Source organism: Epinephelus lanceolatus, chromosome 13, assembly GCF_041903045.1.
Source record: "Epinephelus lanceolatus isolate andai-2023 chromosome 13, ASM4190304v1, whole genome shotgun sequence".
In the NCBI taxonomy this organism is placed as follows: Eukaryota; Metazoa; Chordata; class Actinopteri; order Perciformes; family Serranidae; genus Epinephelus; species Epinephelus lanceolatus.
This window is the reverse complement of record NC_135746.1, coordinates 4,464,637-4,491,370: the sequence shown is the minus strand read 5'-3', so window position 1 is coordinate 4,491,370 and position 26,734 is coordinate 4,464,637. Positions and strand designations below refer to the sequence as shown.

At 41.3% G+C, this 26,734-nt stretch overlaps 1 protein-coding gene across 4 annotated transcripts in view; it reads right to left on the bottom strand.

Moving 5' to 3' along the window:
* The window catches only part of pak5 (p21 protein (Cdc42/Rac)-activated kinase 5), a 124,024-nt gene that overhangs the window by 43,248 nt on the left and 54,042 nt on the right, over nt 1-26,734 (bottom strand). For 2 of the 4 annotated variants that reach the window (XM_078173671.1, XM_078173669.1), the window contains exons 2-3: nt 25,885-26,108; nt 22,450-22,494 (exon numbers count right to left, since the gene is read on the bottom strand). In XM_078173671.1, the coding sequence (XP_078029797.1) occupies nt 22,450-22,494; nt 25,885-26,088 (249 nt within the window). In that variant the 5' untranslated portion in view covers nt 26,089-26,108. The remainder of the gene's footprint in view (nt 1-22,449; nt 22,495-25,884; nt 26,109-26,734) is intronic. The other 2 variants (XM_078173672.1, XM_078173670.1) reach the window with 1 other exon arrangement.

The window sequence follows — 26,734 nt, the reverse complement described above, 5'->3', positions numbered from 1 at the left end:
ATCTTCCAGTCTTGCATATGTGACAAACAAACAAACAAACAAAAACAATAACCCAAATGAATTGCGCTCATAAGCAAGTACCAAATATTTATAGATTATCTCGATAAAGAGCTTGTCGTCTCTTCTCCTATAGGCTCTTTCCAGATAACTGGCTAATTTATATGTTTCATATGTGAGTAGCCATCTGGATCTTTGTGCATTTTCCACATTTACAAAATCAGTTTTTATCTCACTGAATAAAGCAGCATGCAGTTCACATTAAAAAGAACAGCAGAAAACAAAATGGAACTCACAAATCCAGACAAATTCGCTTTTCTTCTTCTAGATTAACATACTGTCCAATTTCAACAGTCAGAGGTTAAATACCAGATCTCAGTTGAGCACACAGAGATCTTTGCTTTTTAGAAAAGTTATAAAAAACATAACACTGCATATCATATTCAGTTTTGGTTTATCGTCAGTCCAGTGTCCTTCGTCCTTGGGAAACACAGATTGTCCAAACAAACCAATATTAATCTTTTTGCAATATAAAAAGAAGCCTTACTAAAAATGTACGTATACAGACCAAGAACCAATAATGTATAACACTTTTAATGAAAATATTTGTTTAATATCAGCAGGATGTTTCTCCTTAAGCTAATCAGGTTTTAGGAAACGGATCGTAAAGAATGATCCTGGTGGAAATATGAAATTCTTGTTGTTCCCCTTGTGTGGAGTACTGTGGGAGAAGCAGGAAGTGTCTTGTGCTCTGCTGCCCTCTGTTGGTCTGTCTCAGTACTTCATATCTAAACCAGCACACTGACTGCGAATTAAATAACCATGAATAAAAATGATGTGGATGTTAATTTCACTGATTAAGGGACAAAGTACAGTGAGGCTTCTGGTAATAAGATCCCCTGAGGCACATATCTCTGATCTCAGTTATTAATTAGAACGACTAACCCTGACCTCAAAACCCAGCCAAATATGACCTTAGATCAGTACGCAAGCTGACAGGTTGACCCACCTGTGTTATTTAGCGGAGGATTTCACAGAGCAGTTCCACTGATTTCTTGACATGTTATTAGCGGAACTACAGATGAGGTCTTAGCAAACATGAACAGGATTATTCAAGGAGAGGATTTTGGAGCATTTCCATGATTAATAGGCTGTGAGCTGACCTGTTTCCTCGGGCCATCCTGCTGCCTGTTACTTACAGGAGTTAATAACTGTCAAGGAGAGGCTGTACGCGGAGGGGTTCACTGAATAGGTGGATACTATCATACCACACAGAATAATGAAAGTTGATTCTGCTAAAGCCGATTGTTAAGCCAGTGTCTTACATGTCTGTATGCATTAAAGAATAGAGGAAAGGAAAGAGACGAAAGCCTTGGCTTCTTACATAACGTTTAAGAGGAATGATCCCACTCTTTAGCCTATTCTCAAAGTATAACTTGAGCAATTTCCAACCTGCAACCCTATTTTCCAATGTTTTTGTGTCTATGAGACTAATGGAAACAACCGTTTTTGACATTGATCCAGTAATGAGCAAGAGGGCTGTAGCTGACAACCGCAAAACATCATCTTATACACACTTCATTCAGAGTTGACAGAAACAAGAAACGCCTTGGTTCGTCTTTCCACTGTTCCAACAATCACCAACTCTGCTTTGGTTGAAATAAACCTTTAATTCACACAGAAGAGAAAATATGCTGACTTTATACAAGCTATCATTCCTGTCTATCAAAATGGATTCTGGTGGGTTTAGCAATGGTGATTTCAGGGCTGTTTCTGGTTAAAGAAAAAGGATTTTACTCTTAAACAAAACAAGTGACTGCAGCATGTGCCTGCAGCATGTACTACACTGCCCCTCAAATCTCGCAATCATTTCGCATCCCGTCCGCTATTCTACTCACTACTTCAGGCTGCAGCTGAGAGTAATGTTAAACATGGCATATTGTTACCTCGGCCAAGGAGGTTATGTTTTCGCTGGCGTTGGTCTGTTTGCTCGTTTGTCTGTTTGTTTGTTTGTATAACTCAAAAATTTATGAACGGATTTTGATGAAATTTTCAGGAAAGGTGGATAATGGGACAAGGAACAGATGATAAAATTTTGATGATCAGTGATCGGTTGAAGCAAAGTGGATAAAATAATAAATAAAGTCTAGTCTGACAGCCTCAGCAGCAATTAAGACAGTGAAAATAGCGCCATCTGGTGGCCGGAAAGCACGTCTTCTACTTGCTAAATATTGTTGTAATTCTAAAGTTGAAATTAATGTTCTGTGTTGGAAAAAAGAAAGTGAAAAATACATAAAAACATATTATATTCTGTGTTGGTACAAAATAAAAACGAAATAAATACACAACAGTGTCTCCATGGTGAAAGCATATATAACCTAATAATGATAGTGATGCAAATAACCTAATTGTGATGCAGGCTGCAAAATCTGATGCAGAGGGGGAGGGAATGTCACTTACTTGGTGGAGGTCTGCACTCTTTGAGTGCTCTTCTAGTTTATTTATGAAAATCTTGATATTGGTTTGGGGACAGTGACATGGCTGACAGCCAGCCAGTCTTGATGTTAAATATACTGTCAGATTATATTTGTTGTTCATCAACTGTATACAATAGTCCAAACAAATTCATATAGCCTACTTTTTCCACTTAGCTTGATATGGTTCTTATTACAGGCTTGAGTGTTGTTTTGTTTTCCACCACTCAGGTGGAATGACAACCTGGATAAAACATCTACAGGACACGTCGCCACAACATCACGTGATGCTTCTGATGATGACGACAGACGCAGTTGTTGAAACTGTCAAGGTATGACAAAACAACACTCACGGCTGTAATAAGAACCATATCAAGCTAACTGTATACAATGTTACTGACTTTGAGTCCTGCTAGCATAACGTTAGCTTTCTGGCTAATAGCTGTGCTAAAGGGTTCCATAAGCTGGGCAGACTAGAATATCTCCTGTTGCTAGGTTGTATCCAAGGTTCGCCCTATTTACTGGAGTAGTGTATACTGCTTCCATTGCATAAGAACCAGGGTAGCAATGATTGTTTCAGGTATGAGGCACACCTTCAGATGTTACCAAGGAAACCGAGTTATAGCTGGTGAAAAACTTTAAATTTTCACTACAAAAGCAGGATAATGCCCTTCGAGGTGTCCTTTATCACTTTTTAACAGCATTTGTGGAGGCAACCATCGTCCGCTGTGTGTCAGTCCAACGGTTCATGCCTTGACATCAGCCATTAAAAAGTGTACATGGACACCTCGTTGGGCATTATCCCTTACATCAGTGATTCTCAAGTTGTGTGCTGTGGCACAATGGTGTGCCATGATGCCAATCCAGGTGTGCTGTGGGATTTTGTGATAACCACATACTATCACTGCAACATTCAACTGGGCCTGTACAACAAGTTATGCATGGATTTTTGACAGTATCAGTATGTTGTGTGCAGCCATTTCCTGATAAAGAGGCAAATTCTAGCTAAAAAATGTAATATAATTTAATCAAATTTCATTTAATTTAAAAAACTTTCACGGGGAACCTCTTTGTCGATGTTCACGAGTGGGAATTATACGTGTGTGACATCAGCCAGTGTGAGGGATGATAACATCTAAAAGGAGAAAGCCGTGAGTGGACAATGGATCATTTTATTGTACAGAGAAAATGACAACAAAGCACCAGAGAAGACGACCTATCATCGACCTATTCAATTACTTATTTCTTGTAATTTGTAGTGACTTTGGCTCACCCTTTGGTGTGCCTTGTGCACAAAAAGTTTGAAAACCACTGCCTTACTTAAATAATGCAATATTATGAATGTATAATTAAAAATTGCTGAATGAATCATGTGATGTCCTTTCCTAGTCACTCCTAATGGACTCAGGTGACCTTTGTTCTCCTAAATAATACAGGAGCTGGGTGACCTCTAGCTCAACAAGTAGAGCGTCTGTAGGGTTGACTCCTTTGCAGCGTCTCTGGTTTGATTCCAACCTGACGCCCTTTGCTGTGTGTCATCCCCAATCTTGCTCTCCCTTTCCTGTCACTCTGCACTATGACAACTGCAACAGCCCTCCCAAAAAAATTAATATAGGAACTGAACTCTTAGGGACATTTATGCCAAGCATGTATTCTTAATTGTGACCAACCAAAGTTACTCTGAACGGCTTTAAACATACGAGGCCTGATAATTATCAGGGGAGGAAAAACAGATTAAAAAAGTAAATTGCACAAAATCATGTTTATTCTACAGACTTAGAACACTCTAGTGTCAGTTTTTTATTTTAAAATATTCAGCTGCACTTCTTCGTGCCTCTAAAAATTACTGAAATGAAACAGCACTGTGTTATTTGAAGGGCTTAGGAGCAAAACGTAGTTAAGAAGTCTATAAATAACTGCTTACATCCCATTCTGCACATTGTACGTAGTGTATTTCTACAGGGTGGGGATTCCCTTTTTTGTCACATGTGGATTTGTGTACACTTTGCTGGAGGAAGCCTCTGACTCTGGTGCTGTTCAATGGGATTAATGTATCAGTGTGTACGTGTTTATGCATATCCTGCTGCTGAAGGCAGGCTGCGGAGCCCCTTTCACAAGCTGCTGAGTATTTGTGGGTATATGTTTCCCTGCTCTGATGAGATGCCTCCGACCCCCACAGCTCCCCAGCTGGCAGCTTAGCCCAGTGTGACCCAGTCACCTTTGACCTCAGCTGGATAGAGCCTCAGCTACAAGCTCCGGGATCCATGAGTCACACAGGGTGCAACTCATGGAATGAGGGATGATTTCCAGCAAAATGGATTAGCGGCGGAGGCATAATGAAATACAAACATACAGTCGGACCAAATCCCAGACCTTAAGCATATTAGCACAGTAAAGCCTGGACACCCTTCTTTTTTTCCATCCCTCTAAGCACTGGCACATTTAGGTTGGTTCAGAAACATAGCCGGCGAAAATTTCTAGAAAATATAATAAGCAGAATAAACAAACTGCTGCGTCTGTGCCAGCGTGATCAATTATGTGATCTCTCTTCGAAGGAGTTTCCAAAAGAGTCTGTCACTGTCGAGGAAACTTTCTGATCTAAAGGAGGAGAGAGGAGAGGAGACAGAGAGCAAGAAGAGGGGATCAATTAGACGTCCCTCAGTTATCTTCTTGTCAACTCTGAGACAGATAAACAGACAGCTGCCCGCTACAGATTAATTACACACCGGTGCTCATTAATCTGAACCCTGTCAGACAGTTATAGGCCTCTACATCACATCTCCACCTCTTCCATCCTCATTCAACGCTCACTTTATACTCTTTCTTACACTCATTACACCGCTCTCCTGTTGTCTTTTCTCCTCTCATTTCTATTCCACTGCACACACACACACTGCTTTCAACCTACATTTACAAATATCACGGTCACCATCAAGAGACAGATTAAAGGCCTTTTATATAATGAATGTGAAGTTTATAACTGCACAGTATCATTATTCATTGTACTGATTAGCAAGTGTTAGCATGTCAACATGTTAAACTAAGGTGGAGAACATAATAAACATTATATCTACTAAACACACGCAGCATGTTAGCAATGTCACTGTAAGCATGTTAGCACCACGGTGCCTGAGTAAAGCCTCACTGTAGACTGTGTCCTCTAGTAAGCATCAAAATCAGTAACTACCGTAGATGTGACAGTTAGCCAATAGTTCTGTTTCTGCAGCGTGGATATCCTTCTCTTCTGGTGTTATATTAATTCACCCATTCGTGAGAGTTGGGTTAAATCATGTCCTACCAAAAAAAAAAAATATATACATATATATATATATATATATATATATATATATATATATATATATATATAAACACACTAATTTCATTTCTGAGGTAAAACATTGGAAGTTAAATGATTTATATGTATGAAATAAATATGATTTGTAAAACATTTTTACCTGTTTTATTTTTTTAAACTTGTAAACTCGCCCTATGCCAAACAAGAGCTTCATCCCAGGCAAGAATTCACAACTTCAAACAATTAAAAACTGTGTGAAAAGCTTCCATAATCTAAAACTAACACTGGTGTAAAAATGTTCTGCTATAATCATCTTTGTTTGAAAATATATTTTTGTGAAAATGAAAAATAAAGATGTGTCCCAGATTTTTTCAACAACATAATATAATCAGGCATAAAAGAAGTTTGCTATATCCCAGGGTCTCCTGTCTCACTTCCTGGTTTCCACAAAGCCGGGAATGCTGCTCAAGTACCGGTAAGCTTTCTAGCATTTTATAAATTAATTAAATGATATCACTTCCTGGTGTGACTCAACCATAACTGGTCAACTCCGTAGCCCGTCTAAATCCAAACTAAATGAGCATTTTGTTTAAGATAAAGAGAACTCTCTCTCTGCTCGCTGCTGTGAAATCAATAAATATATAACTTTTTGTGAACCTCGTTAGCCGTCAACTCTGTCAGATCTTATCTCTGAAATCCATCATGCATGCTACTCAAGAAAAATTAAATCACTGACAGGGTGGCTAAGTAAAAGGTTTAATAGTCAGTAATGTGATCTTTTAAAACATATTCTCCCAGACTCACTGAAGAATGAAAATCAAAACCCCAAAACATAAGGTTTTGTCCCATTTTACAACAATGAGTGAATTGCTCACCCTGTGTCACGCTGAATTCACGAAGAAAACGTCATTTTCCTCACATGCCTCCACAGTGAACAAGGAATCCATAAACTGAGAAAAGTCCTTATGAATTAAAGTCATAGGGACCACATTTAACAAAACATCTCTTTAAACTCTCACACACTTTGTGCAGTATAATCAAAATCGCATTTATGCCATGACACGTGCATCTGAACTCTGCTCACATCTTTCATTGAGCAGAGTTTAAATGCAAGTGCCTGCCCACATGCGCTACTCATAGCTAAAGTGTTTTAAATAATAAGCTTGAAATGAAAATGCATGTGTTTAGGAAGTACAGAGCATACGACTGGATAAATGAGACTTGGATTGTACTGCACGAGTTGCGCGAGTTTGTAAATGGAGTTAACGAGCCTCCTTTTTACTCCAAATTATCAAGAATTTTTTTAAGTTTTTGGATTCTTCATTCACCGTGGAAGTTTTCTTCAAGAATACAACATAACACAGAGTGAGTCATAAATATATACATCATCATTTTGTGGGTTAAATATTCCTTTATAATTGATGAGAGCATTCAGATGAGGCTTATGAAATAAAAAGAAGCCTCAGACACCAGTGTGTTAATGTGTGTGTGAATGGGTGAATGTGACTCGTAGTGTAAAAAGCACTTTGAGAGGCCAGATGACTAGAAAGGCGCTGAACAAGTGCAGGTCCATTTACCAATAAAAATGATGCTCACTCTAATCTGACCCTTCAACGCTGGTAGATGGATCAAATGGATAAAGGAAGTTGAAAAACCCTGAATTGTGAGTTGTAGTTTTCTGTCTGGCCACACGAGGATACTGCAGGTTCAGTCATTAAATCCCTTCACACCATGTGTAAAGTGTCATCTGCTCATTGAGAAACAAACAATGCAAATCATGTTTATACAGAGCCGGCGTTATTTCCCTCTGAGAGCTTTTCAGTGGTGGTATTACTGCTTTTCAAATATCCACGTTAGAGCTATGAAGAAAAAGAAGAAGTATATTTATTCTAACTCCACTGGACACAAAGTATTAATGTCTTAAAGAAGATCAGGATTTTGAAGAGTCACCCAACACGTTCTCATCAAAACACTGGAAAGCACCACCAATCCATTACAAACTTAAATCTTTCACAGTACGACACACCAGTCATCTCAAATCAGTTTTTCCTGCAACAATCCTCCCCTATTTAAAATTCACAGCCTCAATGTCCTTCCAAAAAACCCACATTCAGACACTGAAGGATGGTTGTTAGCCAGGACATTTTGAGCTGCCCTGGCAAAGTACGGAGCGCGCTGCTGAAAGCCAAAATTCCCCCGCTGACTGTGGCTCCGAAGCCTCCGCGAGAGGTGATTTGCGAGAGTGTGACTGTGAATGGCAGCCGCAAGAGAGGAGACAAAGTGAGAAAGCACGGGGAGGAGGAGCGGAGTGGAGGAAGGAATGAGAGAGGTCTAAATCAATGCCATCCACTTGAGCTCGGTGCCAAGAAAGACAGATGCTCTCTCTATCTGTTTGTGTGTGCATGAGAGTGCATGCCTGCGCGGACACGCATCAATCAGAGGACTTCTTTTCCTTCAAGTCTATTTCTGCTTTGACCAATTTAATCCTAAATCAATGTAAGATGGAGTGTAATACCCACTGAGTCAAATTCAAATCAAAGTTGAAATTAAACGCGTATCGATCACCGCGTCCAAGTTTCTTTTCTGTCCATTAAGGAGTTGAATGAATGCCACAGACATTGTGTATGACAAGAGCAGTTTGGCAGATCTGGAGCAAAGAAATACTGTATGTATGTGCATCTGTATCTTTACGGGGATGGAAGAGGAACTCAGCTGTCCCATTTCATGGTAGTGATGAGAGAAAATGAATTAACAAATCTTTCTGAACGACTTTGTAGTGTCCAGTATGTACCAGTCAGACTGTTGCATGCCCTGGTCCTCATGAGTCCGTAACATGTCTTAAGGTAGCACAGCGATGGCAGTGACTTAACAAGCGACGACCAATTATATCAGAGACCTCAGTCAAACAAATGGTGCATTCAGGTGCTCCTCAGGTGGTTGTAGTTCCAAATTTGATGTGTTTGTGCGCTTTAAGTTGTAATGTGGAAACAACACAGATGCTACAAAGAAGATGTGCTGTATTTTAGGCTGGGCAAAACACCGGGCTGTATCAGTATACCGAATTTTACCATGTGTCCCACTTGACTTAACAGCCACTCCTGAGTGTAACATAATGACACTGACCCAACAGAAAACTAGCATTTGACTATTGTGACGCATCATGTAGCATCACATAGCATCATGTAGCATCACATAGCATCATGTAGCATCACGTAGCATCACGTAATATCGGAACTCTCTGTCCACAAACAATCAACCAAATATGAACCTCTGTTTTGTCATGTAAAAAACACTATCAGATGTGCGCTTGAGATCAGACTGGAGACATAACCCCTCAAAAGATGGGTGAGTAGCCTAATTGCTATCTTCCTACATTTGTAATGTTACTTTTTAAGACAGCAAACACTTATTTTATAGTGTGATACTTACTGAAAAGTACCTACAATATAGCCAACGGCAAGTAGCCTAATGTTAGCTTGTTATTAACGATGGCCATTTAGCTTACTCCACACTTTTAGCTCCCTGGCGATCCCTTTCCAGCCAGCTGCTTTGTTTGGGTTTTTGTAGTAAAACAAGGAGGTATTATATAGATGATTTCTAATTTTAACTTCATGAATCCGCCATTCCCCGACCATTGCGATGCTTTCAAATCAAATGACAGGCATAAACAAAAACACAGCATCCAACCAAAGTTCAGCTCATGCAGCCACTGAGGAAACCTCTTTCGTCTCCTCAAATCCAAAATATTGTCAAATTGTTTGTTAGTTTTCTTAAGAGACAAACTCTGCCATGTCTCCTCTTGTCACCCCAAAAAGCGCAGGAACGTATCTGTAGAGAAACCCAGTGTGGCTGCCCTCCCCCTCCCACCTGTACTGAAATTTGATCTCCTTCATGTTCCAACGCCGGCCACTGCTCACGGCCTGTCAGACACTAGTGGCTCCATTAGTCCGTTTCTAAACATAATATTTATTATATTGTCATATTGCTTATTGTTAATGCTGTTTGAGTTGGATTTAGTGCAGTGATGCCATCAACACAGGTTGCTGGTGAAGGCTACTTTGCCGTAACGTGTCATAATGAAAAATAATGTTTCAGCCGGTTTACATAAACTCAAACTGGTTTAAGCTTGAGACAATTTCAAACACAAGTACACAAATCAGCTTCACTATAACTCGCAGCATTCACAGACAAAACACTTTTGCTGGACACATTTTCCCCACACATACAACATGCTAACATTATTAGCACAAGCCTATGGCATTTTACAGTGTATAAATTAGCCTAGCAACTAGCAAACTTTTCCTCTTCTCATATAAAACCAGGGACAACAGCAACATTTAACAACGGTAACGTTACAAAATTCGACTCTATTACAGCTCACAAGTTTCACTGACAAAACAACTGTCTTATACTAAACATGTTTTCCAAACAAATGCGACAAGCTAACGTTATTAGCACAAGCCTACGGCATTTTACATTGTATAGATTAGCCTAGCAGCTAGCAGAGATTTCCTTTACTCATATGAAGACAGGATATATTACACGCAAGATTTAATGCTAATTTTGTGGAGGCTTTATTGTCTTCACAATTTATTGTTTCTTATTTGTGAGATTAAAATAAATAACAGCTTTGTTTCCACTGAGGGAAATGGTTTCAGCTTACAGAAATAGACAGGAGGTCTGCGTCGCCGCAGCGTGTAGTCATCTTTCTGGGGAGGTGCAAGTTAGGCTATGGCGTAGGGTGTAGCATAGGCTCTACATCGAAGCAGAGCCTGATTCAACGCAGAAGTATAAATTCTGCCTAAGGCCGCGGAGGTAACTGGCACGTCTTTTACTTGCCCCTCAAAGAACCACAGATCGTTGGTCAGTAACATTTCTGTAACGTTGTGCTGAGCTTACATAGGCTACCGAGTCACAGTATGAGACTATTTACGGTTCTTTAAAAATGGGTCTTTTGATTTCATCAAGTTGCATTGAGGGGACATGTTAGAGATTCTGGACCTGCTCCACATTCAACCACTTGTCTAGACATCATTCATTCTCACTCTGGACACTCCACTGCCTTGGAGCTCACCCAATATCATTAATACACGCTGCAATAGAATGCCTCCTCGAATTAGCAACTCCCTGCTTGCACATGTAAGAACAGTAATAGCCTGACGTCTCCCTGTTCAATAAAGTCACAGGTTTGCATTTCAGCCCCTGGCACAAGGACTGTGTGACCCTGTTAGATCAGAAACACTATCTCTCTGAGCTCCGTTTCCATATGTATACATACAGCAAACCCAGCAAAGTTTCAAAAATAACCTGCCCTCTCTCTCCAGAAACATGAGAAAACAACCTGCAATCTGTGCAGCTATAATTCATGGTGTGTGTCACAGTTAAGAGTGCAACAAAAATAGAAACAGGTTTTTAACACAGTCAAATATGTGAAACTTTAAACACAACATCTCTGTAATGAAACACTAAATGCAGGATGGAACAGCAAGCTGCACCATCACTGTTTGGTTTAATATGTTTACAGTAAGCGCTGGGAACTGCTGGCATGTGAGAGCTGAGACCTGTTGCACAGACAAATCTGCATAGCCAGCATACCAGCATGCAGCCTTGGCTCACCAGAAACAGAAACAGTCAAACACCCCACCTGTGACTGTTTATGAATCGTCTGTGCCTGGGGTTTAAACACCACCGCCTCCTCAGTCTTCACCGCTCCCACCACCTGCCTCCGCTGCGGCCTCAGCTTCCCCGTCTCTCTCCAGCTCGCTCCGGCCCCGATCTCAGCCGCTCCTCGCCCCCCTGCCATAATAAGTCTCTCCACCCGGCAGCAGCTGCATCCAGGCCAGGACAAACTGGGAAGTCTGGCCCTCTGCACCCACAGCAGCTCCCCACTGAGAGACCCAGCGATCAGGTTTCCTCCTCTGTCACCTGCCAAAGAGCTGGTGGGGGAGAGGTGGGCGGCTGTGCTCTGCTATCACTGACCCACTGACATTTACTGGGGTGCTGTACCAGTTATCACCCTGCGTGTCATGCCCATTGTCACATGCCTTATACTCTCACTGTGCCAGTCCTCTCCTTTGTCTCGCTGTCACACACTGTGACAGCCTGGTCTGATCTAGACTAACGTCCATTGTCAAAATATGAAGATTTGGTGTCATTAACGTCACTGAAATGTGACTGTTGTGGATGAATGACAATAAAAAAGGCACTAAAACTGTCACAAAATTGAGCCACAATATTAAAAAGTATAAATCTACTGTTCTCCAAACAAAACCAAAAGGAACAAATCAACCCTAAATAAACACTACAGACTTAAATAACATCTACTGGCAGTGCACCTCACAATTCTGAGCGCATTTTGTTGCATTATTTCTCCTTCCAATGTGATGTAAGGATGAGATATTTCAGTGCAGCTATAATGGGTTTGACAGCACAGCGATGTTCAGCTACCCAAAATATCAGCGAGCTCTCTCCACCTACACTACCTACAGCACATGTAACCCACAGCTGAATGCAAGAAGTTTAGGCACAGGCTCTGGAAGTTGTCAGGAGTCATTTTAGGTAATGCAAGACATCATAAACAGCAGAAGATGAAGACAAAAAGACAAGGCAGGCTGGAGGGAATAAGTACAGCTTCATTGCATAATACCTCCTGCAGTGCACTGCTCATCATGGATTTATATATCTGAATGTGTCTATGGTAGAGAGGATTTTACCTCTCTAGTCTTTAACAGAAAATATCACTAGGCAGATATCTTATTCTTATGCATGGACCTCCAGCGGGCTTTCAACCAAAGCACATGGGTAAGCGTTGTGATGTTCACACCCTGCACACCGTACACTAGCTCGCCACATGGTTCCCTTCCTGCAGCCCCTGCAGCAGCAGCAGCAACATCCTGACTCCAACACTGATTTATCCCAAAGTATCAACATCATCCTGAATGCAATCTTTCACTCTGAATTAGTGTTGTCACAATACTAAAATGATCAATTCAACCGGAAGCCTCCATAAATATCTCGCTACCAATGCCGAAACAAAACCACGGCAAGAGTCTACAACACCAGGAAACGAAATGTAACTTTAAATTTTTTGTTTTCATAATTAAAAAAACAAAATCAAAATAAAGGAGAAAATATATTATGCCCGAATGTTTGTGAAACATCTTCCACAAAGTCAGAAACACAGCCTCTGACTGGTCAACAGACTCAACCCCAGGGCATCATGGACAGTCAGTAATGGCTAACAACACAATGTACCCTCATACAACAGTTAGCATGATATCTGACAAAGTTGCAAAGTTGCACCCCATGAATGACGTTACATACTTAAAGTCACATAGATTAGGTTTAGGAAAAGAAACATGGTGACAACCTACCTTAAAATGACTTAAAGGTCACTTAGTTTAACACTATTCCAAACACCCCTCTCCTTGGGGAAAGTCCTGTGTTGTTTGACCCTTAGTCATGTGATTGCAGCCTTTCGGATTACATGCACAAATTACCGGTTCATGATTATATGGGTTATATAGGAATTGTGGTCCATTACTTTTTATAGTTTAATGTGAGAACAGTGCACAAGAAAAACCTCAATGACTGTTTTCATTGAAACATTGATAAATATTCACAGAGGACATTCAGTGTTGGATTTATCACCATGGATGTGTTTTACAAAGTATCCAGAGAGACACAGCTGGAGGCGGGATTACAAAGCTTCTGAAAGGGATACGATTGCGCTGTAGTGCCACCATGGTGAACATTAGCTTCTCAGCTGCAAGCAGCATTCCAGAGATATTTAACTTTAGCAAGGTTATATAGCATACAATATCACCAACCCCAAAGATAACTTCTATAGTGTCCAGCATGTCACATACTTCTTGTCAGTCCTGTTCAACGCTTAGCGGTGAGACAGACTGGAGCTCAGCTGGAAAAGCTCTGCTTCAGAGATACAGTATGCTGTTTAGTTTCAGATAATATTACATTAGACATCACATCTACTTTCCACTGACTGGAGCATTCCCCCAGCACAGAGTTTACTTGTATGGGCAAGTGTCGCAAATCAATGCAACTGAGGGTGCTTTCACATCTGCACTGTCTGGTTCGGTTCAAGCGAACTCAAGTCTGTTTGCCCCCTACGTGAGGTTCATTTGAGCAGGTGTGAACACAGCAATCACACTCAGGTGTGCACCAAAACAACCGGACCGAGACCTTCTTGAAGAGGTGGTCTCAGTGCGGTTACAAACGAACTCTGGTGCGGTTGGTTTGTGGTGAGAAGGTGTTCCGACCTGGATGTGAACCAACTGCAGTCACATGACACATTGTTTGGGTTAAACATGAGCATGTTACAGTCCTGGAGGATTATTAATGTGCACCTCCTCCTGTACTGCCTTAATATGCACATTCAGCACATCCAATGCATCAAAACATTGTTTTCTAGTTGGAGCCGCACCTCGTTTTCAAACTGTATGGTTTGACTAAAATGAACAATGACAGCAATATAGTCCACGATGAGCAGCGCTAAAATCAACCTGCGTAGTTGTCCCTCCATTGTGACATTAGAAAGTGTCACATTTATCTTGCAAGTGTACTCTTCTTCAACGTTTGCTTTACTTCCTGGATTTTTCCCACATGGAAATTCTGACCAATCAAGAGCAGCTTTCTCACACAAGGCATTTGATCTGGTCCTCTTGTAAATGCTGCCGTGAGAACACGAACCAACTCTAGGCAATTATACAACTTTGGAACAAAACTGGTCCCTGATTCAGACCAAAGCAAGACAGCTCTAGGTCTGAAAGCACCCTAATAGGAACTTACAGGATGTATGGCTCTTATTAAAACAGTGTCATTCTTAGAGTACCAGTATTAATAACATGGGGTATTGTATTGCTTGTAATGGGTAAGTAAAGCAATACCTTTCTGGTATCAGTATACAGTGCACTACTAAGAATCATAAAACTGTCCAAGATGTTACTTTGGAGTTGTAATCAAAATGCAGACAGGCAGCTTGTTTGCCTGTATCCATTCTGTCTCCAATATTAATCTCATATGTCTGATTTTGTCACAGCTGCCTTCAAACGTCTCCATTGCTCACTGCTCTTATCTGATTCATCCATGGAAAACCTGTGGATCAACTCAAGCCATCAAACTACTATCACATTAACTTCCCACCCACATGCTGTGAGACTGAAGTTGATATTATTACGAAGCCATACTGCAAGTGTCAAACTAATTCAAAATGAAAATGAACTACTGAGGTGGCAATACAAAGTGCTCCAACGTTCATTTTATTTTTAGACAGTAAGCAGCCACTGCTCTGCTGTATTTGCTGTCAAAGACGGGGAATAATAAGACGAATTCAGATATCAGGAGATACGAGGGGCGGATTTTATCTTCATCCAGGAGAGGAGCATGTTATCTGAAGAAGAGTGGGGGTATTAAAGAGAAATATCCACCTTTAAAACATGATGCGCATATATTATTCCTGTGATCCCTCTGGGTTCACTTATTATCTGCAAACGTGAACATCCTTCTTCTACAGCTAGTCTAGAATTAAGAGGAATAAGCTTTAAGTTGGTCTCATGAATCATGGGTTTGTCTTAAAATCCCCATAAGTTTTTTCTTTTTCTCTCTCTAACTGGCTCACTGATGCTGATGTCCATGCCTCGAGCGCTGTTTGATAACCCTGGGATCAAGACAAAGAACTGAAATTGCTTTCAAATAAAACATGCTATGGGGTGAAAAGTGGAAATGAACTAGCAGCAATGTCTGCACCCTGGGCATGAAATGAGCTGCAAATAAAATCCACCCTAGAAGTAAAACCTTCTGTGAATACTGTCAAATGTATTTTACAAATGACCATTATGTATTTATGTGTTTATTTGACCTATATTTAACCAGAATAGGTTCAAGTGAGATTAAAAATCTCTTTTCCATGGAGTCCTGTCCCAAAATAGGCAGCACAAGAGCATTAAACAGACACAAAGCAGAAGAACTGATAACACTACAATATAAGACTTCCCAATGAACAAAGTACAGCACAAGCTACGTATCCAAAAAAGGGGTCACCCCAAAAAGTCGACGATTCAATCTGAGGAGCCTGATTAAACTGCCAATCTCACAGTCGAATCATTGCAGTTGCTTGAAAATGGTGGTTATGAAACAAAGGATCCATATGGGCTGATTTTTTTATGGCTGTACTCGACTCAGAATTACGTCAGTCAAATCAGATTTGGTTGCTAAATATGCATATTCAACTATTCGTTCCCTTTTTACTATATAGAGTTTGAGAGTTTTAACGAGGTTCAACTGGACGCTCAGTGTGTCAGTGACATTCACCAGACATAATACAGTAAACAAGCTAACGGCAACGATGGATCAGAAATGTGGAACAGCATTTTTTGCCGATACTAGATATAAAACAAAAGCCAGAGACTGTATCGTATTGAGTTGTTATGAGGTGTAAATTCACCGCTCTTATGTAAAAAGCAGAAAATAACGTTATTTCAGAACCTTACGGGGCAAAACCTCTCTTCCTCCGCCTAGCTGCCTCTGTGTCTGCAGCTGCCTGTACCGCAGAGCAAAGTGAAAGTGAATAGTGCTCATTCTGGAGCTAAATCTCAGAACCCAAATGTCCCACTGAAAAGAGCGCTCAATTTGAAGCAATCTCAGTTGACTAAGGGGTCTCCAACTGATGATTCAATCACCAACTTTAAGGGGGCAGCCCCACTAAATTCACATAGAATTTCTTGATTTCTCCCAATAAATCATGATATTAAACCTCTTTTGGTATAAATGTATTAATCAGGGCACTCACATAAGAACTTTGTGCTAAATATTTCTGAACCTATGAACGGTTCTCTTTCAAAATCAGCAGGGAAAGACGTGTAAAAGCAGCTGTTTGCGGCTTGCATCTCTCTCTAAGAGAAAGTCAAAAGTTCTGTTTATAACCACGGACAGCGAGCAGGAACAGAACTAAGTGACGTGTTCTGTCAGTCTGTCTGTCTATCATTTTTGCTCCCTTATCACTTAAAACACCAACACTTTAGTCTGACTCACTGAGTGTAGACTGTGGATATAAGCCTGCCATTGGCCAGCTATTTCAGCCGGCATTCTCCTCTCCTTCTGCTGTCTGCATGCTACCATTTTGCAAGGAAGTAAAGCAGGAAGTAAAGCTCACAGTGGTGAGTCAAAGTTTTACAGTTTGTGATGAATCTAAAAAAAAGCAGACTAAGCTGCATCAATCATATGGAACACCTGAGCATAGGCATACCATCTGGTCTCACTCTGAAGTCAATGAATACCGGCGCTGGAATAGTCATTTCCGGGATTAGACAGCGACAAAAAAGACGTCCTTTCACATCGGAATGATACACGGCCTGTCGTTGTGGTGTAATGGCACCTGGCTATGTTCACCTGGGAATCTGGTGTTTGCTTCAGTTGTTCTCCAAAATGGAAGTGTATTTTGAAACCACACAGTGCATGTAACAAGCTAAAGTTGACACCGCGTCTCAGAACGCCAGCAACCAACGCACCCAGGGTACCTTGCACTTTATATCTAGACGTGGAAAATCCATGACCAAACATCGATATGTGACAAGAGTGAGAATGTGTTGGGCATGCATATGTCCAACACAGGTAAAAACATGACAGCAACAAGTCTCTTTTTTAACATTAATAAGAACACCACCACCAAAGGAAACATGTTGCTGTACTGTTTGTTCTAACTGTTTATGCTGCCATCTTGACCAAGACTCTCCGGAAGAGGAGATCTTATCTCATATCTCTATGGGACCGTCCTGGCTAAACAAAGCATTAAAAATATTACTGTCTCTCTGTGTGAGTTGGCAAAGTCTGCCATTGTCCTGACCTTGTATAAAGGATATAAACTTTACTGCTGTTGTCTAACAAAATCCCATTACGACAACTCTGCTATTAATATACTGTAGCCACATCTTCATACTTCTTTCTTGAGCACTTTATTATGTCACAGTTACATGAGGTTATTATGTCTTTGAACCACTCTATAAACACTACTTGCAGTATTAGCTCTTTTTTGGTGTCTCTGCACCTTCTAAAAGCCCCAAATGCAAAGTAATGCAAATGGCACAAGCAGAGAAACGCTGTATGCTGTAAACTGAGGGAGCAAAGTGACTGACTGAGGCAGGAAATACAGTATAAACACAACGACTGGCAGGAGAATCTGCTCCCACTGAACTTCTTTGCTTTTACATGTGTCACCTTTCCTACACTCTAATACTGGCCCACGGTTCAGGAAACATGAGAAAATAGGAACAAGGAGATAGCATTAGCAAGCGCCAGCACTCACACTCACTAACACATGCATGCCAACACACACTGTACTTACACACATGCCCATCTACAAACACACACGCACACACCATCATGGTAAATTACCTCCTCAGCTCCATAGGAGGCTGCAATTTGAGGGTGTCAAAGTCAAGGTGCAACATGAGACTGCCATTAATAATAGCCACGGCACTGCCCCTGCTGCTGCTAATGAATGCAACACATTAACACACATGTAACCTCACGTCGCACAACAACCCACCCCCAGACATACACACACACTTGATTCACTAACGTAAAAACAAAACATAAAACTGAAGACGTTTTGCACGGAGGTAGTTATAGCGCACTTACTCGTGCACCACCACACACACCCCACACTTCAAATTGTCAGACTGCAGAAGCTTTAAGAGCACAATGTTTAAAACATGGAAATGCTGTTAGGGCATGGTGTTAGCCTATACTTCTGGATTAGCATGTGTGCTGAGGGCTGGTGGGGGAGGAGAGGGGGAGAAAGGAGATGAGAGCCAAGGCTTTAAGCAATACTAATGCTCAGCTGAGATGAGCAGTCTGACAACAAGGCTACAAGCCTTGTGAATAAACGATGAGCGCACAAGCCAGAGGGCAGAGGTAGTAGTTATTTCGGCATCATGATGGCACCGTCCTCTCTGCGAACACTCACACACACAAGTATACATGTTCATGCACGCAGACAGGAAAACATGGACACACACTCCATGTTGACCTTCTACTGTACTCTGCCCCTCTGTACTGTTTGGTAAGGACAGCACTGGAGGTCTGCCAGAGCAGAGACCGCTTCATCCATGCCCACCTGGTGTGTGCACAAACACACACACTCACACACACACACACACACAGACACACACTCAGTAGACAGAGCTGGGGAGTCTGCCAAGCAGAGGAAGCCTTATGTCAATCAAGTGTCAGGACAACCGGGGGAGAAGGATATCAGGCCATGGGTGAGACACTATAAATAACCCGGCCCACCTTGGGAGTCAGGGTCACACACACTAGCATATACATAAATGCATGACAGAGAGGCAACAAGATACCAAAAAAATCCTCTAAAAAAATCTGAGTCCAATCTAAAAGTCTATTTTCTAATTACCAAGAGTCAGATTTGTAAGCACAGGTTTCGGCTGAAGGTAATGCCTGCATTGTTTCACAAGTGTCACTAAATCTGAGCAACATCTTCATTTGCTTCTTCAAAGCAGTTCACTCACACACAACTCACACACAAATGTGTTAGTTTGTAGTCTTTGCATGCACGCTGCGAGTGAGAGCGATGCAAAATCCTTTGGATTTGACGTGGGAGTGAAGTGACCCCGACTTCTAAGTAACATCAAACTACTTTGCACAGTGTTCTGTGATCAGCTTTTTTTATTTGTCTAAAAACTTAAACTAGAAGCCCCATACTGATGTTTTATTTTCCTCCACTGGAGGCTGGGTGATTTTAAATTTGCATGTGCTAATCAGTGATTTTAATCCAGTCAGGAGATTATATGGCTGTGATTCCCACCTCCTTACTCAGGTAGTAATTACAGTCCCAAGTACATAGTTTTCAGCAAAACTGTTGGTCTTCCTTGTGATTACCTCTAAGTCTTAACACATGAAGACGTATTGGGTTTCATTACATATTTTCTCCCCTTGAAATACTCTTGCCTAGTATAACCTGCCTCCTGCAATTTGGCACTGGCTCAAAAACTGTCTGTTTCAATGACTTTGCTTACCGAGAAACATGTAGAATACTTGATTATCCACTTCCTTGACTATTAGCTCTTTTCATATGAAGCTATAAAAACAAACAACAGGTGTGGGTATGTCCTGTTAGAGTATACTGATTAAGAACTGGCAAACACCTGCTGCCTTTTTTCAAGTGTTCAGAAACCAAAACAGCTGGAGAAAACTGGGTTCCAACTTCAAGATGAACATGAAAAACAATATCAGATTTTTTTTTTTTTTTTTTTTTTGCACCCACAAGTATGTCCATGCACTCTCAAATCTTGACCTGAGTCATCTGTCTTGTACTTGGTCAGTAGTTTGGTCATTTCTAAATGTATTTTTACTGACAAATATTCCAGATGTATATAAATGAATAGATGCTAATTTTGATATCTATCTATTGGAAGAGCCTGCACACTATCCAGACCAATTCATGTTTTGAGACAATGCATAACGTTTGATTTGTTTGACTGAGGGTAGGATAAGATAGGATAAGAAAGGACAGGATAGGATAGGAAAGTAGAGGACAGGGTAGGAAATTATAGGATAGGACAGAGGGATGTCATACGCTGTAAAGCCCTGTGAGGCAAATTGTGATTTGTGATATTGGGCTTTATAAATAAAATTGATTGATTGATTGATTGATTGATTGACAGGACAGAAAAGGACAGGATAGGATAGGAGAGGAGAGAAGAGGAAAGGACTGGTAAGGATAGGACAGGATGGAATTGGACAGGACAGGACAGGAAAGGAAAGGAGAAGTTCAGTTTAGATAGGAAAGATAGGATGGGAGGAAAGGTTAGGTAATGATAGGGTAGGATATTATAGGATAGGATAGGATGGGACGGGACTGGACAGGATAGGATAGGATGGGAAAGGATAGAAAATGATAGGAGAGGACAGGATAGGAAAGGAGAAGTTTGGTTTAGATAGGAAAGATAAGATAGGAGAGGGGAGGAAAGATTAGCTAAGGATAGGATAAGATATTATAGGATAGGGTAGGATGGAACGGGACCGGACGGGACAGGACAGGATAGGATGGGATAGGATGGAAAATGATAGGATAGGACAGGATAGGAAAGGAGAAGTTTGGTTTAGATAGGAAAGATAGGATGGGAGAGGGGAGGAAAGGTTAGCTAAGGATAGGATAAGATATTATAGGATAGGGTAGGATGGGAGAGGGGAGGAAAGGTTAGCTAAGGACAGGATAAGATATTATAGGATAGGGTAGGATGGGACGGGACCGGACGGGACAGGACAGGATAGGATGGGATAGGATGGAAAATGATAGGATAGGACAGGATAGGAAAGGAGAAGTTTGGTTTAGATAGGAAAGATAGGATGGGAGAGGGGAGGAAAGATTAGGTAAGGACAGGGTAGGATATTATAGGACAGGACAGGATGGGACGGGACAGGACAGGATAGGATGGGATAGGATAGAAAATGATAGGACAGGATGGGATAGGATAGGAAATGATAGGAGAGGACAGGATAGGAAAGGAGAAGTTCGGTTTAGATAGGAAAGATAGGATGGGAGAGGGGAGTAAAGGTTAGCTAAGGATAGGAAAGGATATTATAGGATAGGGTAGGATGGGACGGGATGGGATGGGACTGGACAGGACAGGACAGGACAGGACAGGACAGGACAGGACAGGACAGGACAGGACAGGACAGGATAGGATGGGATAGGATGGAAAATGATAAGACAGGATGGTATAGAATATGATAGGATAGGATGGAATAGGATAGGAAATGATAGGAGAGGACAGGACAGGATAGGGTAGGATAGGATTGGGTAGGATAGTATGGTATAGTATAGCATAGTATAGTATAGGATAGGAAATTATAGAATAGGGCAAGACAGAAAAGGACAGGATAGGATAGGTAAGGATAGAAGAGGATAGGATAGGAGAGGAGAGCAGAGGAAAGGACTGGTAAGGATAGGACAGGAGATGATAGGGCAGGACTGAATGGAACTGCAGAGGAGAGGAGAAGAGGGGATGGGTTAGGTTAGGTTAGGTTAGGTTAGGAGACAAGAGGACAGGAATAGGATAGGAATAGGATAGGATAGGATAGGATAGGATAGGATAGGAGAGCCTGACTAGACCAGTTTGGGTCAGCTCAGGAGGTGCAGCATGGAAAGGGTTCCTCTAACGCATGCAAACCCTTTCTGACCTATTTTCTACGGAGCGGTGGCCTACAGCAGAGCAGAATCAGCTGTCATGGCAACATGCACTTCACATCTCAGCACCCATCATCATCACCATCATCATTATTATCATTATGATTATCATCATCATTATCAATGGCGCTCCATAGCAAGGGGGAGAAACAAGGGAACATGCCGCTACAGTTCATCTTGTCATTTCTGGGGAGGCTCATGCGAATGAAACAAAAAGGAGGGTGGAGATGAGGCCTAAGAAAAGACTTGGCAGAGCAAATGTAGTTATGTCATGTGTGTGGAGTCATTCTCAGTGTTTTCTCCCTGCTCCTGCTGACACACCACCTCCACCTGAATGCATGGCAGCAGGCAGCGGAGGAGAGATGTGGAAACAAAACAGCGGAGTTGTGACTGTGTGAGAGCGACCAACAAAAAAAAAAGAGGGGGGGTTAAAAACAGAAGGGAAGAGGAAGTCATACTTTGGGCAACGGCGTTTCGGATGACCGGACTTTCTTGGGAGATATCTGTGAAGAGAGCAAGAGAATTATTTTCTTGTTTCCCCCTCTTCAGAGATATCTCCTGTGGCATATTGCTGTTCTCTCTTACAGGACTTATGTGGATGTCTGATCATGTATTTTCCTGTCAGCAGCACCTGTAAGTGGTTCCTCAGAGACTAATACACAAGTTAGCTTGATGATTAATGTTCACACTGGTGCTTTTAGTCTCATTGTTTTAGATTTATTCAAATGCAACCAAGTGCTGCAGTGCTTTATGTCAACTTTCAACATCAAGAATGAGAGATTAGCTTACAAGTGACATGTTTATGGGCCAAGTGTTCTTTGAGTATTATCAAGGTGAATAAAAACGGTGTAAGCAGGTGTTGTAACACACACAGAAAAGGCTCCTAGGTCTCAAAGCTGAAAGGCAGTGGGTCACACATGCAGTATGATGGGACCACAGACAATGGAAGATATATAAAACACCACATTTTAAGCAGTGCCCTTTGAAGACCCACGAGGCCTTGTACAACCTCCAATACCTACAGTATGCAAGAGAAGGGCCTGGAAACATTCATACGTTCTGCTACAACCCAGAAAAAGGTGCACAGAAATACTAATGGTGTGTAAATGGCTATAATTAGCTACAGCCCTTTTCAGTGGATCAAATGTGTCGATGTGATATGTTAAGAAGAACCAATGAACAACAACACATCAGAGGAGACACTCAGAAGGTTCAGAGACAAGGGGAGACACACAATCACAGTCACAGCGGAGAGGTAAAAGGGAGAAATCACAAAGACAAATGAAAAAAAGATGAAAAGAAACATCAGTTTGCGTTGGGGTGTCTGAGATTGTGACATATCTAATGGATAAGTCAAATGAGGCAATGTCTTTAAAGCTGCATTAGGCACTTTTTGACCAGCAGGGGGCAGAGAGTCTATGGGTTAATCAAGTGTTTATGGTTTACATTTGTCTACTGACATATACAGCAGACACAGAGCAACATGAGTATCCTATAGTTTGATCTTTACTCTTCACAATGACTACAGCATAGGGCAGTTGTGTTCTACAAACCTTTAATATGTTACAAGATGATAACTGTAAAACTCTGAGGATCATTTGGCAGAGGGACCTACAGTGTGATCTACAATGACAAATGGTTAAAAAATACTACCAAATGGGGTGCCCAGTAGGTCAGTGGGCAGAGCCCCATGCACAAAGACACTGTCCTTGCTACAGCAGCTATGGGTTCAATTCCAGTCTGCAGCATTTTGCTGCATGTCATCCCTGCTCTCTCCCCCTTTCACGCTTAGTCTATCCTATCTCACAAAGGCATAAAAAGACAAAATAATAATCTTAGGAAAACACTATCAAACACCTGGAAATAAGTGGGGGAGGCCGGGGGACATTTTCTCAGTTTAAGTTAATACATAGGTTTTATTTTAAGTCTATAGGATTTTTTTTTTTTTTAAGATCTTTTTGGGGGCATTTTAGCCTTTATTTGATATGACAGACAAGTGTGAAGGAGGGAGAGAGAGAGAGGGAGTGACATGCAGCAAAGGGCCACAGGCTGGAGTCGAACCCGGGCCGCTGTGGCAACAGCCTTGTACACGGGGCGCCTGCTCTACCACTAAGCCACCGACGCCCCGTGTAGACAGAATCCGGGATTGACGTAGCCACCATGACGTCAACTATTGGTTTGTGGACTCCTGTTTCGATGCCTCAGGTTTGGCATCTTCACATTGCTATCTTGGACTTTTGGAGCCGGAAGTGACCCAAGGGAACTATATGTGGACGAGAAGGTGGAGCTATGGAAGGGAGGGCGGTGGCCCTAAGTGAGAGCCCGAGGTGGCAGTCTGTAACTCAAAGTGGCCATGACCTTAACTATGCATAACTTAAAGCCTTAATAAAAATGTTAACTGGTGAGTTATATAAAAATTCACCTCCCAAAGAGTTATCATTAAGACCAAAACTGTTTTTTGTATCAGGATATAAAGCATTTTTTCTGCTGTAAAGTTGGGCATTTTAGCATGGGGTTCTATGAGAAGTGACTTGTTATTGGAGCCAGCCTCAAGTGGCCAAGAGAGGAACTGCAGTCATTGGTACTAAAGTGTTGGCTTCACTTTTCATAAGTGGAGGTTCCTGCTTTATTTACATATAATTTAGGGTGTAAACTTGTTCACCTATTCTAGGAAAGTTCATAGAATACATAGGGAAGTGGTTAGGTTCATAACAGTACTTGTATTGCCAAAATGATACCTACTGGGGTACCAAAAATGTCAAAATATGAGTTTGTAGTGATAAATATAGGATTTATTACAGCTGCCTGAATGATCCCCACATTATGAAGAAATGCATCCTCCCCAGATCTTAAAAAATGGATGGAATTTATGTTTGAAATTGTATCTTATTAACATGTTAGACAATTGAACAAGGTGAGAACTTTAAGAGGTCATGGGACCACTGTTTTTGTTTATAGCATTACTGAGACACTGTGATGATTTGGCTGTATTGCTATGATAGCTAGATATCAACTTTGGTTTATCTCAATATCTGAATTTTCCACAGGCCTTTGGATACTGTACAAGTAATGGTACTTATACTGTCCGTGCATGTTTAAATAAATAAAAACTTTGATTACAAAAATGACGCAGGTCTTTTTTATTGCAGGTATGACATGCTAAAATGTAGTGTTGTATTAGCACAAATATAAAAGAGTAATGAAGTCAGCAAATGGACTCAGTTACATAGTTTAAAATTTGCTTACATTAGTCACCAAAAGCTACAGAACACACAGTATCGGAGCCAGTAAAACTGGAGCAGCTAAACCCCACAGTGCACTGAACTGAGAAAGGGTTCATTTCACTGCTTACGAATTCAACATTTAATTTGTGTTATTTCTTCTGTTAAAATTTATGCAGCCTCTGTGGTTCTCAGTGAGTTCAGCAGTACGAGGGAGTCATTCAATGCTACTTTAATATCACAAAGTTGCTTAATGCAGGTTTAAAGCAGCATAATATTCAAAGATATGACTATAATTTCATACACTAAGGCAATTTGAGTAGTGTGAAGTGGCCAGATGGCACCGGAGAATGATCTATTTTGCCTCAGAAGAAAGACAACAGAACAGAGTGTAACAAGTGGAGGATGGAGGGGTGAGATACAGCGACACTGAAGTGAAACACAGAGTGGGAAGGAAAAGATAGAAAAGTAAAAAGAACAACGGTGGGGACAAAAGGAATGAACAGATATGAGTACAAACAGACAAAGAAAGCAGGGGTGTGGGTGAAAGCTGGGGAGAAGGACAGAGAGTCACAAAGATGCAACAAAGGTGAGGCGAGCAATAAGACAGAATATGATAATGATTTGTCCCCTGTGCTCAGGCTTTAAGCCCTCTGTCCTTTCACACTCTACCTTCATTGGTGCCAGCTGGATGGGGGTGATGTAGGAGGGGTCCACCATGGGCTTGGGGCGGTTGGCAGTGTCCGCCAGGAGGCTCTGCCATTGCTGCGGCAGCCCGGTGAACTTCTGCTCCCGCGGGTCGAAGCCCGTGTGGACCCGGTGTTCAAAGTTAGACGGAGCTGAGATCTCCAGCCGTTTCTTCTTCTTCCCAAACATGCTGGAAAACCCTGGCAAACCTGGAAAACCAAAGAAGATAGCTGTCGATTAACAGTCTGAATGCAACATTGATCGTGATCGATTAAATACAAAAATGAAACCAATGCATTGCATTTATGCCTGGTTCACACTACATGACATTTTTGTCTGTTCCGACAGTCACCATGTCACATTACCCGATTGTGGAGTCATAAAATCGTGCCGTGACTTGGCCGACAGACATGACACACTACATGATGGTCCACACCAATCATCCCCGTTTGTCTCTCACAATGTGTGTGATGTAATTGGATTATTCTTGTCCTGTTTTATTATAATTACTATAATTTCAGTCACTGTGTCTGTTCATGTATCAGCTGCAATGGTGTTGTAATAACGTAAAAAGTGCCACCAGATGGCAGGAGCTACATCTGAAGTACCACATGCAAGTCACTGAATCCTCCACAAGAAGTTCCTGCAAATGTTTCACAATAAAAAATATAAAGATACAGAGGGATTAATAAATAACAGTCCGTTCATAATGTAGTCTGTTTCAAATGAAGCTGGTAGCCTCTGCAGCTGTGGCAAGTAAAAGCCACTATTTTTTAATTTTCTTACTTTATATCTCCATTATAAAGAACATCGTTTGCTAGCTTGATGCTAATGG